The 19,785-nt window shown below is 42.2% G+C and overlaps 1 protein-coding gene across 1 annotated transcript in view; it reads right to left on the bottom strand.

The window, feature by feature from the left end:
• Window positions 1-19,785, bottom strand: part of DNTT (DNA nucleotidylexotransferase) — a 205,346-nt gene that overhangs the window by 151,527 nt on the left and 34,034 nt on the right. The window contains exons 8-11 of the mRNA XM_054983605.1: window positions 12,687-12,857; window positions 11,211-11,282; window positions 8,884-9,007; window positions 4,834-4,966 (exon numbers count right to left, since the gene is read on the bottom strand). Of these exons, the coding sequence (XP_054839580.1) occupies window positions 4,834-4,966; window positions 8,884-9,007; window positions 11,211-11,282; window positions 12,687-12,857 (500 nt within the window). The remainder of the gene's footprint in view (window positions 1-4,833; window positions 4,967-8,883; window positions 9,008-11,210; window positions 11,283-12,686; window positions 12,858-19,785) is intronic.

The following is a 19,785-nucleotide window of genomic DNA, read 5'->3' on the forward strand; positions in this document are numbered from 1 at the left end:
GTCAGCAAGAGGTACATGTGCTGAGCCTGAAGGCAGGTCTGAATATTGGATGTGAAGTGCAGAGGTCTCCAACCAGTACTCGACAACTGTGCCTTCTTATGATAGCAGCCCTAAACAAGGAGGGCACCACATTCCTGCCCAGCATGGTGTGAACAGGGATCATGTACCAGTGATAGTTATTTGGAGCAGCTTGTGGAATCCAGCATCCTCAACAATAAAAAAGGACTGCCCGTCTGGAGTGATCATCTCACCAATGATCCTTTCCCCTAAATGTTTCTGCCCATCCCTTGGCACTCTAGCACCAACCGCACCAAATATCTCTGTTAGAGATGCTTGCCATCCCTTCCCTATAGGAGACGTGGAGCGCAGAGTACCAGAGGGGTTGGCTGGTGGGTTGCACAGCCAGCCCATCAGTTTCTCTCTCTTTTTTAACAGCACCACCTGGCGGTGATTCTTTTTGGAAGCCTAAACCAAAGTCTTCTTACATTTTTTACAAGACTGAACCCTAGTGTTATGCTTGCCCCAGTGGCCTCAGAGTACATGCAGCCCATTTAACAGTGGGCTGCAGCCTTACAGCTCATCCCTTGCCTAACTGGGGCTTCCTGGCCGCTAGGATTTCCTGTGCTCCCATCACCTGTGCTCCTCCTGAGCTCAATGCCAGATGACTAATCCAGCGAGTATGCTGTAGCATAAATCAGGATAAGGAGTGCTGGGTTGCCTAACTGGACTCTGGACTGAGCAGCTTCATTCCCCTCTTACTGGCTCTCTGAAACTGAACCTCCATCCCTCCTGCATCTGCACCGCCACCTTTTTGCGCCTTCCCGTCTTTCTCTCTTGCTCTTCACCTCCACCACTCCATTTTCCAATGTCTACCCCTTCCTGGGCAGTGCATCCTCCTTTTGAAACTCCCGCCCTGCTGCCTCTGCCCCACCCCTCCGGTGTGGCATCTCTTTTTTTTTCCCGTTGTATCACAGTCATGATTTGAGGTCGTTATGTATTGAAGTCGGGAAGGAAATTTATCTGCAGCTATATTGGAGCAACCTATGAGCTGGTGGTGACTATCCATGATTAAGTGTGCCCAGGAAGAAGTATGATCAATACGAAACGGGAATTGTATAATATGCACGCATAATCCCGTCAGCACGTTTGGACTACTCTTCAGTTTGGACTGGGGTCACCCATCATCCATATGAGGATTCTCCGGGCGTTTACTGCACGCTGCCAAAGTTTGCTGCGTGTTGTTCCCACGGTGTCCCCATTGTGGCACTTTATGACTATTTTGATGGATATTTGAATTCTTTCATAACGATTTTGATAGAAGAATTAGGAATTTTGAATATATTTATTGTGTGTCTGGACAAAAGAACTAGAAGATTTGATAGTATTTATTGTATATTGTATATTTATTTATTTGCACTTTACACTTTGCACTTTAGCACTTAATATATAAAAAATTGTTAACTTGCTACGTATTCCCGGAATTGCTGTCTACAGTTTCTTACTCTCCGGGTGGTTTCCCTTGGCTAGTCTTAGCCCTTGTGGCTTGGCTGGCTGGGAAGGAAGCATTAGCTCTTGGCCACCAGCCCTGGACCCTTCCTATGGGCAGCGGGGACTGGGGCAGGCCTGGTGCTGCTTCCCTGGCCGTGTTCACAGCAGTGGGCGCTGGGGAGGTGGCCTGCATTCAAGCACCTTGCACTCGCCTCCCTGCCACAGCCAAGAGGGTTTGCGACAGGACCAGCTTGTGCGGGCCCACTTCTGTCACCGCGACAGTGCTCACTGGCCTCCCCTCGGGCTGTGCCTCCCTCGCTGCTCCAGCATTCTCCGCTGCCATCCAGCTGGTCAGTGGGGCAACAGCACTGCTTTCCTCAGAGGCTCCAGGCTGCTCTCCCGGCCACCCCTCAGCCTGCTGCAAAGGTGAGTTCGGGAGGAGGGGAATATATGGACCAGAAATATCCAAATGCACATTACTAGATGGGAAAGAAGAAAAATCACTGGCAGAAGAGACTACGGGAAAGGTAAAGTTCATTGCACACTTCGCCCTGCATGTTCCTTATACGGTATGACTTGCAGCCAACATTAAACTTCTGCTGATATTGTAGTCTGATCATAGGTCACTCACTATCAGCAGGTCATAACTTACAAATATCTACTTCCATTTCTGGCAAAAAAATTACTTTTCTCAGTTCTTTGCCAATCAAAGAGGCTCATTTAACAAGATAAGTAAATGTAGCTCATAGGCTGAACAGATTGCCTCAGGAACCTCAGATGAGTAACACATGCTTTCTTTTATATCAAAAGCCAAAGAAGAGGGAAACAAACAATACTCACTTCTTCTTTATATATATCAAAGAGCATTCTTCAAAAAACACACTCGTGTAATTTTAATGACCAAAAAGAATGAACTTCAAATCAGGATTTGTCCAGTTTTGAGACTATTAAAGAGGTAAATAGATATTGCCTTCTTTTATCATCAAGTAAGTAAGATAGGAAAAACCTGAAAAACAGAAGAACCACCCTAGGAATCATAAAAAGCCTAAAGAAAAAATAATGAAGACCTATATACCTCAGAGAGAAGTTATTCCAAAGTTGTACTGAGGGTTGCCAGTTTGGTGTAGTGGTTAAGAGCAACGGGACTCTAATCTGGAGAACCGGGTTTGATTCCCCACTCCTCCACTTAAAGCCATCTGGGTGACCTTGGGGCAGTCACAGCTTCTAGGAGCTCTCTCAGCCCTACCTACCTTGTTGGGTGGGATAATAATAATGATTGTTGGGGGATAATAATAACATACTTTGTAAACCACTCTGAGTAAGCATTAAGTTGTCCTGAAGGGCAGTATATAAATCAAATATTATTATTATTATTATTACTATCTTTCCTGTAATATAGAGATTACAACTCAGTATTTCTAAATCATTAGATATAGTGATGTGCACTTAAAATTTAAAGAGTACATACTGGCTGCATTGAGGCGTCACAATAGTGAATTCCAATTAACCCACACACCTGTATTCATAGTTCATTTTAAGAAACCATGATCCTTTACATGAGAAGGGAGTGAGAGAAGCAAAAGGTGCACACACAACTAGAGATGGGCATGATCCAAAAGAAATTAACGATCCAGCTGATCGTGGATCGGCGCTGGCGACGATCCCAAATTAACGATCCACACTGATCATCTCCTGTTCCTGAACCATGGATCGTGGATGCCAAAGCGGGGCACGCTGGTATTCCCAGCTATGTGGGAAGGTGGGCTGTGGCAGCGGCCAACTCTCTCAGTCTCTCTCTCTCTCTCTCTCTCCAAAGGCTAGCAAGTAGCAAGCAAGAGCTCTGTCCCACTCCACTGCTTGCAGAAAGTGAAACCCAGCCTGGGAGCCCATGGCATGGGTCCCATTCAGCAACACAGGAGGTCTGTGTTTGGCCATCAGAGCTGCCTATCAGGGTTTGCAGGGATGAGATTTGAGTGCCCATGGCTACAGAACACCCCCTTACCCCTGCCTCCCCTGGCTGTCTTCTCCCAACTTGTGACTGCTTTGCTGCTCCATGGTTGGAAGAAAGCCCTGCTGATCAAGGAAAGCTGGGCTTCCATTTGGGTTTCCAGGGCAACAGGAGGAGGGCAAACACAGCTCAGGCATTCCCCTGGCTCCGTTGCCAGGGGAATAGATTGCTGGCACCTGAGTGTCTGGATCCCCGATCCGAGCCCGATCGCCCCGATCCAGGCCCCTCCTGATCGCTGGATCATTGGCCGTGGATGATCACGATTCACCGGTTCACAATTGTGCAATCGCCATTATCGTGGGGTTTTTTCGATCGTAATGTGGATCGTGCCCATCTCTACACACAACTCTGGGAACAAATCATTCATGCACATTTTTCTCATGTGCAGTTAAAGTCCATCAGTAACCACTAGCAGTTTTTCTTGTGGTAGTTGTAGCAGGCATCAACTATTATGGTTCAAAAAAACATCATGAGGCAGAAATCCATTTTCTTATCAGAGAGATGGAGAAGTGCTACAGGAGTTGCTGTCTAGCTGTCTTGGACCAGCAACCAGGTCTCTAGGACACAGAGAAATGCTTATCCTTCATGCTCATCCATCTTGTGGGTGTCTGTCATCCAACTTAAGATTAGTAAGCAGCTCCAGGGTAGGTCCTACCCTTTTTTCACTAGTGGAGAACAGGAGACTTCTGGAAGATTCCTTTGCTGCTTTCATTGTCAATATTTTTGGAAACTACTCTTAATAAATCTTGCTCTAAGTTCAACTGTGTCCACATGAATATAACATTCTTCTCACTGTTAATAACAACCTTATAATTTGGACAAAGATTGCAACTAATAGGTATTGCTGTTTCAGTCAGATACACATTTTAAGGGGCTGGAATTTCCAGTGGCACCTTTCAAAGTGCCCACTCATTGAACTATCCAGGTAAACTGAAAATGAAAAGGACTTCAAGAAGTGCCACCAGTGTTCCCTCTGCTTATTTCTGTTTTTTTCCTATTCTTTTTTAATATATCTATGCCAACAGAAGTGAATATATCCTCTTAAGTACCAACAGGACAACAAAATTCTATAGGATTAGGATGAAGCCCAGTCCAGCATCAGAGGAACATGAAAAATTTCTTGACATAATATTATGCATGCAAATTCCTTGTTCTAATATTATGTTCTTGTAAGCCAAACTATAGCTTTTGAAGGGTTTTAAAACATCTACAGTACTGTAAAGAAGAAAAGTCAAAAGCATTACTTATGATAATAAATGTGACAAATATTTTAAATAAACTGGTATATTTTCTTTGTGCTACCCTACAAATCAAAAACAATGATTTTTTTGGCTTACCTTCTGAAACCACCAGTCAAAGTCACTACAGCAGTGGGGGAAAACCTCCACACAGTATCCTTAACAATCAGAGCAGTGGAATCTGCTTCTGCCTTAGATACACTGCTAATGAGGTCTTCATAGTGTAGTAACCCTGAAAAGCAATTTTATGTGATAAGTTTGGTGTAATGAGCGTACTCTAGTAGATACTTTATTAAGCTTGACTCTAAAAGACCTGAATTTAAATCCAAGATGAAGAATGAACTAATTGGAGCCAACTCACTGTTCACCTTTCTTTGCAATTAAATATTAGTTACCTTACAATAGTTGAATAATAATCATAAAATATCGTAGAAATGCATTAAGGCTAATAAACAAGTTTTGTAAAAATTCTCCAACAATGATACAAATTAATAATGACCAACCCAGCATAGATCAGGGCTTCTCAACTCAAGTGCATGTAACACAAAGCCCAACAATTCTCCCGGAATCTTGATAACTTATTATTATTTTATTTGGAAAAGTTTTTATGCCACCTTGCTAGAGACTTACTCAAGGTGGTTTACAACTAAAACAATAAAACAAAACCATTAATACACAGCCATTCAAATCAAGCTAGGGCCTAAAAACAACAGTCTGAGACCGAGTGGGCCATGGAAGGATTCCCTGCTATCTCTTCATATTAATTTTTAAATATTTTCCTACATGATCTAGGCAAAAACAATATCAAAATTGTTCCATTATTAGTTTTACTAGAGAAGAGACTCACTTTCTCAGAAATGGCTGCTCTTATGAAGTCAGAGGCTTTGAACCATCGCTGAAAAGTGGAACAGAAGACTTCAAGCAGCAAAGTATAAATTGCTGCATCTTATGTATTTTAAAAAAAGATACCTACTGAGATGCTCCAGCAGCAGTTTAATTTAAAATTCTTCCTGAAAACCAAACTAACACAATCCCAGAGGATATACCATTAGCATAAATACTTCTAGATCCATATTATTTGGGATCACTGGAGACACAAAAGCAGCATTTCAATAGACATACAACTAGAGATGGGCACGATCGGCATTACGATAGAAAAATACCCACGATAATGGCATTCACGCCATTGGGACCCGGCGGATCAGTGCCGTCCACGGCGACCAATCCAGCGGTTGGGGGGGGGGCTTGATCGGGGCTTGATCGGGTGATCGGTATCTGATCGGGGATCCAGTCACTCCGGCGCCAGCAATCTATTCCCCTGGCAACGGAGCCAGGGGAATGCCTGAGCTGTGTTTGCCCTCCTTCTGTCGTCCTGGAAACCCGAATGGAAGCCCAGCTTTCCTTGATCAGCAGGGCTTCCTTCCAACCACGGAGCAGCAAAGCACTCACCAGGTGGGAGAAGACAGCCAGGGGAAGGAGGGGAAAGGGGGTTTTCTGTAGCCATGGGAACTCCAAACGTCTTTTGCTTTTTAAAAAAACGGGGCTTTGTAGGAGGAATGGCTGTTTTTTTGTCTGTCACTCTCTGTTTTTAACCTGCTTTTAAAACACTGTATTTTGTGGGAAAACCTCATTCACAGCTCTGTGTGTGTGTTTAAAATATGCTTTTGGAAGACTGGCTGCTTGCTTTTAAAATCGGGTGGGGAGGAATGGAGGATTCTGTCCCCGCTTTTTTTAAAAAGCTGGCTGAAACATGTTGACGGGGTGTCTCTCTCTCTCTATTTGGAGAGGCAGGGACGGGTTAAAAACTTTTCCCCCCCCTCTGTTCTAAGAGTGTGTGTGTGTGTGTGTGTGTGTGTGTGTGTGTGAGAGAGAGAGAGAGAGAGAGAGAGAGAGAATGTCCCCTCCCTGAGGGGAGGCGTCTCGTCGCCGGGTTAAAAACTTTTTCCCCCTGCTCTAAGTGTGTGTGTGTGTTGTGTATGTGTGTGTGAGAGAGAGAGAGGGGAGGCGGCTTGTCGCCGGGTTAAAAACTTTTCCCCCCTCTTCTCCAAGTGTGTGTGAATGTCCCCTCCCTGAGGGGAGGCTGCTCGTCGCCGTCTCCCCATGCCCACCGGGTCCGGCGGCCACCACCACCACCCACCTTCCCACATAGCTGGGAATAGCAGCGTGCCCTGCTTTGGCCTCCACGATCCCCGATCCCCGATCCACAGATCGGAAATGGGAGATGATCGGTGTGGATCGCTAATTCGGGATCGTTGCCAGCACCAATCCCCAATCAGCTTGATCGGTAATTTTTTTTGGATTGTGCCCACCTCTACTTACAACTGATTTGTAAGTCTAGGAAAAATATTCTACTTTAATCACATTTACTTATGTATTCTATTTATTTGTTTGTTTGTTAATTTGTTTGTTTATAGTCTGCCTTTCTTAGTAAGAGTCCCATTACTCAAGACATCTGATGCAAGTTGGGCTGGGAAAAATTCCAGCCCTACTTGCGTCAGACATGTGTCCAAGGACTCACCTTTAAAAATAATTTTGACCCTCCCCCCCCCATTCTGCTCCACACAGCATGGCACAGCTGGAGGAGAGGTTTCAGCCTTCTCCCTCCCCCTGCCCCCACTTTTACCCTGCATTCTTTTAGTAACATAAAAATGGCTGGGGGTCACCTGAGCTTCTCACGCACTGTCAGGTAACTTCAGATGCCCCCTAAGCCATTTTCAGCTGTCAAAAGGGTGCAGGGTGACAGGGACAGAAGGCTGAAGCCTCCCCCTGCCACATCAGGCTGTGAAGAAGAATGGGAGCAGAAGGTTCTTTTAAAAATGAGTCCTCGGCCACATGTCCGACATGAGTCAAATTGGGGCTTCCCAATCCGATTTGATTCATGCCAGGCATATCATGAAATGAGATCCTAATTCTCAAAGCACATTATACAGTTTAAGTGAAAGCACTCAATAGGATGAGACATCTAATAAGTAATGTAATAGTCTAGGATTACAGAAATCTGAAATAAAGCATAAGTATTAGACATATGTTAAACAGTGCAGAAAATGGTATTGTATAAGAAGAAAATGTAATGGGGGCAAGATAAATGGATAAATACAGTAAATAGATAATACATACTACACAGTGTAGTATAGTCCACAGTTGTGTTTGCTTTATTAAAGCACCTTCCTGAACCATTCTGTTATAACAGTACCCTATTACCTTTATAAAAATGCCCTCCTGAACAATAACACAGTTTAATGACCGAAGCGTGGGAGCCATGAAGGATCCATCAACCAGTGCAGCAGGATCCAAAAATATCACCTGCAACCTTCTGCACACAGACTAGGACTTTACAGATTTACCTTCCCAACTTTCTTGGGGTCTTTTAGTTGAAAGGTGGTATAAACCACTCATGCACCCCATTCTTATTGCTGCAAAACTACTCCTGTCCTGTAGGCTATAGGTGGCTGCCAAGGCTGCAGGCAGATTGAAAAGAATCAGGATAATCTGTGAATGCAGAGTGGCACCTTAGATGTGTGTACAAAAGGCACTCTGGATCTCAAGGTCAAACAAGCTGAGACACTCTGGCTGCAGTCCCATTGAAATCGATGGGACTTATGTGCTAGGATTGCACTGTCAGAGGTGCATGGTATGTTTTAACCTTCTGACTTTGAAGGGAAACTGCTTGGAGCTTTTTTTTTTTAAGTTATTGCTGCCTATTTTAATAGCCTTTAAGGTTTTATTGTCTTGCCTTGGGTCTCAGTTTTCTGGGAGAAAGGTGGGTTTATAAATGTTTTAAAAAGAAATTCATCCAGTCACCTAAAGCTGTAATGGCCCCTAAGAAGTAAAGTCGCATACATTCAACAAATCCATGAACAATATATTAATAAATGCACTTGACATACTTGAAAGAACACCAAGGACGAGGCAGACACAGAGAAGGAAAGGATGTTTTGTCTTAGAGTCTTTGCAAGTTTTTGAGCTGTGGCATTTAGGTAAGGGAAGCCTTCAGATTTGTAAGACAGAGATGCCTAAGTCATCTTTCAGCTGAACAGATCTGAGGATGGTTTCCTCCCATTCCTTTTACTTATTTGTATATGTTGCCCTTATCATTTATGTGACTTTGATTTTCAGACTGGCTGGGTTACATTGAAAATTAAATCCTACCTGCTCTCTGCATTCTTGTCAGTTTCAAGCTTTTGTCCTGTTTTACATCTTCTAGGTTCCGCAAACCCATCCTGTACCACTTCTCAGAAGTCTTCATCCCCACTCCAAAAACAGAAGTAAACTTCTATATATAGTGAGGAAAATATCCGTATTAATGAGCGGCAGAACTTTTGGCTACCTCTCATTTGAACCAACAATTTTCATAGTCTCAGTTTAACAATTAAACACAAAGGCAAGCAGATGACCCCAAAATGCACTGCAAACAATGACGACTACTGACTTCAGGGGGCTGGCACTTAAGCTTGCTGGGGAAGCTCCCAGCTTACTTCTCCTTTGGAGGCTACTGCCGGCCAGGAGCAAGCAGCACCACCGGCAGTGCTGTAAAGGCCGCTCCGCTCCAACCCAGCCAGCAGCAACCATGATGGATGCAGGCTCACCCCTTGACTCCTCCTCCAAGGGAAGCGGCCCCTGTGCACTCCTTTGACAAAGGCAGTCCAAGTCAGACTGAGAGCCAAGCTACAAGTGATGCCTTACACAGGTTGGACACTTGTCAGCTTCCCTCAAGTTTTGATGGGAAACGTAGGCGTCCTGGTTTTACAGCTTGGCTCTCCATTACAGCTGCAAGACCAGGATGCCTACATTTCCCATCAAAACTTGAGGGAAGCTGACAAGTGTCCAACCTGTGTAAGGCGTCACTTGTAGCTTGGCTCTGAGCCAGTGGTGACAGGAGGAGTGATGTGCAGCAGCCATTATCATCCTCCACCAACGGCACTGGGAATACAGCCATATTTTGTACAATTTCTATTTATTTATTTCAATTTTGTTATCATTAGAAAATTATTGTTATAGGAATGTTGTTATCGTTAAATAAAAGCAAAATCAACCTTTTTTAGATGTGAATATTGTAAAAGTGTAAAGCACATTGTATTATTTATATGCATTTTGCTAGTGTAGTGTCTTCTGGAAGTTTCATTACCATTCACGGGATCTGAGAACTGACTGTACAGCCCCCATTATAATGATCCCTTTGTGGTGAATCTTCTGCCTTTGAATGTAGGCCATGCTAATTTCATCTTTTCTTTCTAATGAGATTAATTTTTGTAAGCAATTACGATAAAGAAAAGCAAAGGATGAAAATCCTGGACAATTTAAAATACTTATTACTCTACATTTTAGATATACAAAAAGTGGAATTACCTAGGCTTTGTGGAAAGCTTGCTGTTTGTAAGGAAGTGTGATTATATTTTGCAATCTAATTTTTCAAACATTATTTAGATTTTAATCTGTTAATTTTTTTAGTATTTTGTTTGCTCAACAGGCTTTGGATGGAATCAGAAGAATTCACAGAAGTCATATTAGTTCTTGCATAAAGGTTAGAATAGTTGGAGGGGGTTTAAGTATGGACTCTATCAACAGCACTAAAAGAAACACAATTAATGTTTTTTTTGTCTCCGGAGAATAGTATTTCTTTAAAAACTTGCAGTACATTTTTCTGTTCCTCAGTCATATTACATGCACATTTTCCAATGTACGGAAATTACAAACAGTTCTACTAAAGCAACTTCCAGGATGAATCCACGTAATTTGCAGATTTACGTTTTACACCTCCAGTAAAAATGTGCAGTGAAAACTTGAACAGCTTCCTTCCATATAATGACATGAGTTTCAAATATGTGCTAAACACCTGCAGCTGCCATATATGTGTAAGCTTTCCCATCTCAGGTTGCTAGAAGTTTAAAAAGCAGTTATTACAGAATATGAAAAGCAGTTGTCAAAGTTATTAAGTTTCCTGCTGCACAATGACCAAGTATGATAACAAGGCAACAGGGCTTGTGGGAAACTTGTGATTATATTCCAGTTCCCCAGAACCTCTGGGTCCATGCATGGATTCTTCAAGATCCCACTGGCTTGTTGCACATCCACTGGGACTTGGATGTGCAGATGAAGCATTAAGCCGGTCATCCCAAAAACTATTAAATGAGAGTGCTCACACTTTAGCCAACTCTGTAGCTTGTGCTAAAACTCCACTAGTTTAAGGATGTGATCCTCCTATTTACATTCACTTGGGGAAAGACCCATGGGATTGCTCTAAAATTTGGTGGCATACATACCACCAGTACCTGGGATAAGACTGGAAATACAATGGATTTTTGTGCACACAAAAAATTAAAATCAAATCTCAGATTTGACAATGTAAACAAGTGTACTGCTTGCTTCTAAAAACAATTGATTTTGTTGGGTCACTGTTGAACTTAGAGACATGCCTGCCACCACTGGTTTTACTTCCCTATCCGCTGTGGTTCAATATATAGATAAAATAGGTATACCTTAAATGATTTGTAGTATTCACAGTTTAGCACATTTTTCACTCTAGGACTCTCCCCTTCTTCAAGAAAATCCTATAGATGTAAAGTACACAATGTAAAGCTATGCTAATGAATTCACATTTACAAATTCATAACCTTCAGTTTCTAAACGTTTGACAGCTACTCTAGTTGAAAAATAAGTGAATGCAAGCAGGACATGATCAAGAATTCATGACGGAAGTGAAATCCTGTCCCCCTTCTGCTCCCTGCTTCCTTTCCTCTTGCTCACTCTGTTGCCTCATGTTCTTCCCCTCCATCAGTATCACCTTTTTGCTCCACACCCCCAACTCTGCTGCCTTCACTTTCTCACAGGTTGTATTATTCTAGCACCATGCAACAATTGCAGTAAACACAATAACAGGTTTTAAGGCATATGATTTTCTGGTATTTTTACTAAGGGCATCCCAGGATAACCACGACGATGAGGTTTTCCTGGACAATTGTTCTGGGCTTGGAGAAAGTCCAAAAAGGTTCAAACTAAAAAGTGTGGGTATACCAACAGCCAAGAAGAGAGAGTTGGCATTCCATCACCCCACTCACTAAAACTCCGTCTCCTGTCCCCAAATAACAGAGAAATAAAGAACAAGACTAAAACTCAAATAAGGAGGAGAAGTAAAAACCACCGCCAAAGAGAGAGGCTGGGAGACCACACGCTCCTGGTACCTATATTTCTAAGTCCTCCCACAGGGAACCAGACAGACAGATTAGGCCCTCCCTCGATGCTGTCAGAGCAGCAACTGCAGCTGCCAGTGACCCCCTCAGCAAACCACTGCCATGTCTTCTCTCACAATGTCTATTTTCTTCTGAGGGGCAGAAGGCTTGGGTAAAGAGCAATACATTCTAGCATTGGCCATTCTCTTCCTGTCCCTAAATCCCACTGTGACTGAACACTCTCAGAAGGCTCTCTCCCCAAAGTACCCACACCTGCTGTAGCGGACCAGGGCCAAGCTGTTAGCCTCTTTTCTTAAAAGTACCTTGAGCTGCTTGAGTACTTTGTGAAATATGCTGTTTATTAGCATTGTAGACTCAGAGGTGCCAATTATTAGCATTGTAGGCTCAGAGGTGACTGAGGGCCAAGCCACAAGTGACGAATGACACTTGAACGGCAAGTGGATTGAGTGGAGCGCAAGTGAACAGGGAGAAATACACTTGCCGTTCAAGTGTCATTCGTCACTTGTAGCTTCGCTCTGAGAGCAGAACTACAAGTGACAAAAGGCACAGGTTGGACACTAGTCAGCTTCCCTCAAGTTTTGATGGGAAATGTGGGCATCCTAGTCTTGCAGCTTGGCTCTCTGACTGCTGTCCAATGGACTTTTCAACTGTCACTTGTCCAACATTCCTCCAAGCTGCCTACATTTCCCATCAAAACTTGAGGGAAGCTGACAAGTGTCCAACCTGTGCCTTTTGTCACTTGTAGTTCCGCTCTGAGGTACTTACCTCAATTACTTCTTTGACTTGTTCTCCCATCCAGGGCAATCCTTCAATATCCTTTGCTTTCACTATAGTGAATGGAAGGGACTTCAGCACAGATGCAGCTCTCCTAAATGCAAGGCAAGGTCCTTCATTTTCTCTGAACTCATAGTTTTCAGCCAGTATTTCAAAAGCATCCTTGATGGGGTAGGAAAGAGAGGGAGAAATTAGTAGGAAATGATGCATTCTACATGCCACCAAGGAAGTTTAAAACTTGCAAGCTGTTGAACAGATTTCTTCATACCACAGCAAATACAAAACAGCTAACCTGTTGTGACATTTTGCTCACAGGTATGCTTAATAAAGGACCTTGCAGTGAACTCCTATATGGCCTCTGACCTAGAGAGAGAGCTGAAGTACAACCACCAATTTGAGCAAATCCCCTGAGCCTGAGAAAGTAAACTAGTTCCTGCAGTTCTGAGAAATCTGCCCATATCCCTACCAAGTATGTCACTGCATGGTATCTTTGTTTCTTCAGACCAATCAAACAGTCTGTGGCAAGACCAGATTCTTAAATTAGCTTGGCTAAGGGGGAAAATGGTAACTGAGAATCAGCAGACCAGGCAGGAATTATGCACACCTCCATTCCAACCACTGATCCTCCTCCACATTAAATATATTTGCTGTTTGCGCATCTCTGTATGACAGCTAAATTTGCCAGATGTAATAGTTGGGCCTTAGACCTTTGGCCTTTGTGTATGTTCGTGTGTGTGCTTATTTACACACATACATTTAGTTTTTATAAAACTACAAAATCCTGATTTCTGGGTGTGGGGAGAAGGGGGGAAAATACCAAAACCAATAAACACATTTAACACATGTACACAAGGATCTAATCAGAATAGGGGTTCTGTTGGTGTGACACCCATACCACTGCCCAACAGTCTCTCTTCCTCAGCTGACAGATGCAATCTTGGACTTGGCACTGAGAACTGTGAGGTTTGTTGTCCCTGGGGACTTCAAACCTTGAGAGTTTCAAACATTCAAAGGCTGCCGTAGCAGGAGCAGCTCAGCACTTCGTGGTCTCCATGACAACTATGGTGCTGCCCCAGAACATTCTGGTACCAATGCATACAGCAGGTCATATACATGATTTGGTTTTCTCTGGGGACAAAATACATGGTTTGGTAATGGGGGAATTTTCCACTCTGACCTTGTCATGGACCAACCATTATCTGCAGAGATTTGGACTCTTGGATACTCTGCAAGAGTAGGGGGATAGTTAGGATGGTCCACCCTAGGAGGCTGATGCAAGGGTTCCTGATGTCTCTTGGGGATTTTCTGGTCTGCAAGGTTGACACTCCTTGAGCAGCCCTGGTTGACCTGTGGAATATGGAGATGATGACCCAGGCTGTGGACATGATTGCCCCTAAGCACCCTCTGTCCTTCCATGGAATCCAGAATACCCCTTGGTTTAGTGAGGACCTTCGGAGGATTAAATGGTTAGGCAGACAGTTAGAGTGCAAGTGGGGGGAAAGCTCAAAGCAAATGCAGCCAAACAGAGGGGAGAACATATTATCATGCCTTCTCTGTGGCTGTGATGGCAATGAAGTGATCACTGTGCCACCATTGTATCAATGCCATCCTACAGTGCTTTTCTGGGTTGTGAAGGGGCTTTTATCTCTTCCCAGAGGATGCTGACTTGGAAAACATACATGCCTATGTATACCTGTGATTCCTTTGCAATGTATTTTGCTGATAAAATTGCTCATATCTGCCATACCTTAGACACCACTGTTGGATTGGCTCTATCTCAGGATGCCATTGAGTGCAGTCTGGTCTTAGTTGTATGGATGAAACCAATAAACTTGCTGTTTTGGTAAATTTGACTTTAGGAATATGCATTTGTTGAAATAATATCTAGCTGCACCTTCAATTAAGTTTGGGTCCCCAAAATGCAATGGGAAGTCATACATGTCAAAAGCTTTCTTGCTCAAGTTAACTAGACTGAAACAACACCTTATGTTGCCCACTGAAGAAAATATCTGTGACAGACATCCAATCTGAGTCTTCTTTAGTTGTGCAAGTCAACTTAGATAGTGCTAGCCAAAAAGACATTAGAGTCTTGGATCCAATTGCAAAAAAACTGCAAAAATTGCATATATCTAGGGTGAATTATGACATTTGGCAAATTCTTATCTTATGAGTGGCAAATGTGTAGTGGGGGGCACAGACATGCGCAAACACATGCATGTGTTTTGAACTTGGTACTCAAGCTTTTATAGCGATACTCATTTATCTTGGTCTGATCTAGTTCTCCATGTTTCTAGGACGTTTCCTAATTTTCTATTTATGCTTTGAATTGTAAAACATGACTCCTGCAAGTTCCAATATAAGGACTAGATCAAGTTTACAGAACACCTTGAAAATAAAGTTTTTTGGAGCTTGTTTCTGTCGTTTTCATATACTTGAAAATGATCTGTTCTCCCCTGCTCATTCAACAGCTGTTTCCCCTTCTATCATATACAAATGTGGCAGATGTTTCGCTCAGGGACTACATTATGTTTGAGGATGCCTCATGTACCTGCCTCTTGTCTTTGTGTTTTCAGTCAACCTTTGTGGCTTCAGTTGGTTTTATTATATTAAGACCAAAGTATCTGTATTTGAACCAAAGGTCTCTGTGTAAGCAAATGCACTGATTCTCATTCATTGGTCTCCTTCCGTCATGTACCATTACAATTTCTTTCTGAGCAAATAACACTCACATTTTAGCCTCTCAATGTAACTGAATCCACATACTGGAAGCACAATATCAGAGGATTTTTTCAAGAAATGTTAATTTTTGCCTTAAGGAATAAAGGAAACCCTTCTAATTGAAGGAAAGACTCACTCACTCAATCAAGTTGAGCTTGCGCAGAAGTCAAGATAAACTACATAAAACATAATGCCATTGCTACTTTAGCTAGGTTACTTGTCGCTTTCTGCTAGTGGATGGACAGGTCTTGGGGGGAAATGTGTTATTGCCTTAAGAAAACTAGAATGTCACATCTAGTCAAATATTGTTGACAGTCAACTGAACAATGTCAGCCAAGCTTTTTTAAATGGCGTTGTCATATTTTCTCTGACTACCCAGAGCTCATCAAGATATTTTAAATAAACAATTTGTCTAACATTGGACATGTATTCCTCCCTAAAAAAAACATTGAGTACAAATGCTGAAATAAATTATAGAGCTGCCTTTTTTTCATAAGGCACAACGACTTGTTTTGAGATACTCAAAATTATAACACAATTTCTACTTCACTACCCCTGTTTCAGTTCACTGTGTTATAACCTGAACAGGCCACTCCAGAAAGAGGAATAAGTATCATAAACAGCACAGACATAAAAGATGCTTAAGATTGTATAGCTTGAAATCTAGTACAATGCCTCATTTTTATATTGGTACAGAGACATTTTACTGCCTCTTGCCCTATAGTGAACTTTCAAATTTCCTAATTTTTTAAACAATTTCCACATGAGGTATTAAAGTCACACAGCATAAGTTTACATGTACAATAACATCCTAAGTAGAAGGACCCCGGTCTAAATTAAATTGACTTCTTTGGCACACCTTCAGCTCCCCCTTCATGCCATTCCTGGGGTCGCCTGTCCCACAGAAGGAGCATTTCAGATGCATTGGGGGCTACAGCGGAAGGGGAGAGGGAAATAAATCACATTCCCTTGACAGAAACCAGTACTTCAGTAGAGATTTTCAGAGGGATCCAAGTTATCCTCTCTTTCTCATTATCATTCAAACTACATACATCAACAGTACAGTCCTTCAATGAATTTAGAATGGTGTAGCTCTGCTTAAGATGGCATGCAAATCTACTGGTAACTTCTAAACAAAATATCTTGAAATACATAGGAACTGAACTTCTGGGCTCTCTCATTCACTTCATGAACAGGATTCCTAGTGGATTGTGCCCTAAGCAAAGAACCTCGTTTGCTCTGAACAAACCACCTTTACCTTATTGCTAAGGTTCACAGAGAACATATTTCTACCTCACTTGTTTGACTTGTGGATTTCTAAAGACATTCAGCAGAACAAAGAATATACTGTTCAGAGGATATATTCCCTTCAGTGTATTTCAGCCCACAGAAACCAAACTCTATTGTGAAGCAAAGCAAGGGTGTCATGTGGTTGATTTAAAGGACATTAAAATTTATTTGTTTACCAAGCTTAGAGATACATCTGACTCTTTTGGGGAAAGAACAAAATATAAAACCAATGGGGGGGATCCTGCATTACCCATCCCTCAGATACAGAAAGACAACAGGTATTCTTCCAGTATTTAAACATTCACTTTCCTATTATCATGAGTAATGATAAGAGGCCAGCACAATTCAACTGTTTTTGTAAATAATGAGACTCAAGATCGCAGAACTATACACTTCTGACTTAACTAGTTTCTCCTCTCAAAATTAAATTGTATTTGTCTATATGAAAAATGTACTTCTGAGTTTTACTGCAGTTCAGTATTAATATTCTATGCTAACCAATCCTCTTGGGGGAAAGAAAGAATGACAGTGTTTATTTTACCACATAAAAATCACACTGCAGGCTTGAACTGTGCCTTATAGATACAATACAAAAGCAACAAGGCTTTGGTGCATTAATTCAAGAAGAATCATTTGCTATTATACCATGGCCACTGACCATATTAATGTTTCATTATAGAAGAAAAGAAAGATATTAGACTTTCTCCAGACAAAGACAGTCATTTGATTTTACATCTTGGACATTTATTAATCCACAGCCACACAGGGAAAAGCGTGGACTACTATTAAAATATCTAGAAGTTAGACTTTTTTTTTCAAGTGGGAGATAAGTGAGCCATTTTACTCAATGGATATCCAACAAAAATACTGCACACAAAATGGAGCTCTGGGCCTGAGGAAACTACCTGTCAACCACGTGATGTAGTCTATGGCATAGATGTATGCATGAAGGAACTGTAAAGGAGGGGAATTTCCTTAACCAACCCAAAATAGAAAAACAAAACAGGAAAAATTCAAATAAACAAAATTTATTAGGCCCCACAGTACAAATCCAAAAATCCACACTATGGGGCTATGTATGGATAGAAATTTTTCTACATATCTGGGAGAACCACTAGATTTGGCTTTGGACGGTATTTTGAGGGGCTCCTGCAACCAAAAGTAGTATTTGACCATATAAAGATATGTAGAGGAGGAAAGTAGGCTTGTGGAGAGTAGCTGGAGTGAGGAGTACTGATAAGGGGGAAGAAAAAGTAGATGGGGCAAGCCTCCAGTTGGGCAAGAGCAGAGAAATAAAAATAGCAATGGCAATAAACGAGAGCCAATGTGTAGGACAAGTGACTGGACGGCCAAGAGGACTGAGAGGGGTGGGTGATGATAGGTGGAGTGCAAGAGGAAGAAAGCAGGATGCGAGAGGGGCGGGGTTGAAGACCCCACTAGCCAGGTGGTCCATGGTGATTTGAGCACTTTCAGGCCCAAGCCACTGCCAATCATCTGGCAAGCACGGTCTTCTGTGGCTGAAAGTATACAGGATGTGCTTCCAACCATGGTTGATCATCTGGTTGCCAGCCAGCCTGGCATATCATGGGGTTGGGAACTGACAACGGAAGAAAGAATGATATCTTATATTAAAAATACACCATGTTGACATGCTAAAATCAAACACATTTTGACCTGATGGTTTTCATCAGTAATGTTTAAACAAATCCATAAATATAAAAATTAGAAGACACGTACCATAAAATCTTCATCAACATTGTACAGAAATTGTGAATACAGAATTTTTTACAAAAGCACATTTAGTTCTCTGAAAAGTTACAGACAGTTTGATGGTGAAGAGTAATACGAAACCTACAGGTCACACCAGGCCCATATCTAGCATTACATCCTCGGAAGACTTACATGCACTATTGCAGTCAATCACCGCTGCTGTTTAAAAACAGCAATTTCCACAGAACTGTCATGCAATTTCATTTGCCACATTCTCTGAGAAAGGGGAACGCACAAGATCCCTTTTAATCAACAAAAATTAAAACTAAGAAACTTATACGGGAATGGGTCTGAAGACCCATGTGGCATGTGGCAATCAAAAAAACTTGTTTCATCTCCCAAGCAGGGTGGTGTTCATGCAGGTCTGGGAGATACACGACACCAACACTGCCAAAGTTGCTAGCTCCAGATAAATGTCTGGAGATTTGGGGCAGAGCCCAAGGAGGGTGCAGTTAGGGGAGCTCAACAGGGATGTGCTGCCATATAATTTCTCCAGGGGAAATTATCTCTGTGGCCTGGAGATGAGTTGAAATTCTGGGAAATCAAGTTCCAGCTAGAGGAAAGGAACTCTACGTGCTTCCACCACTGACAATGTATGAGAAACACACAGTTCCCCGGGATTTGTCTTGCTGCCATCAGCTTGTAAGGTGACTTCTAGCAGCAGAATGTAGAACAAGGTTCCCAGTTGTGGGATTCTCTGCAGGACATAAGGATGCTTAGAGTGTCTTCATATGATTTGATGTGAGGAAATAATGAATGTGAAATGCTAGGAATGAACCTGAGGCTGCTTTCTGTGCTAAGAAAGTTCTATTTCCCACCCCTGCAGTACCACCAGTCAACAAAAAATTATTTGGTGATGCTGTGAAGCTTTGCCCTGTGTTGCAATGCCGGCTGGGATAGCAGCCAGTATCTGCAAGAAGGGTTTGTCAAAATAAACCTGGATTGAATGGCTGTCTGCAATCCAGACCCTGGTTTCTCATGCCAACCACAATTAAAATAAGCCACGGCTTTGTGCTGTATTAGAATTAAGCCAATATAGCATTGCCACAGCTTGATATGGTACAGATTACATAACATGATAGTTAACACTGTACAAACAAATCTGGAATCTATGCCAGAGCAGACCCAGGTCAAAGCAATTAGATCTTAAAGTATATGTCTAAAAAGCCATGTTATTGGTATTAAAAACTAATTCAAATATCGGCTGTAAAGCATATGTTGGTTAGCATTCAAATGCAAACTAACACAAATTTTAATCACCTAAAAGTACTCAGCAACAACTAAGAAGGAAAGACTACTTAAGCTTCATTAT

This window comes from Eublepharis macularius, chromosome 6, assembly GCF_028583425.1.
Source record: "Eublepharis macularius isolate TG4126 chromosome 6, MPM_Emac_v1.0, whole genome shotgun sequence".
In the NCBI taxonomy this organism is placed as follows: Eukaryota; Metazoa; Chordata; class Lepidosauria; order Squamata; family Eublepharidae; genus Eublepharis; species Eublepharis macularius.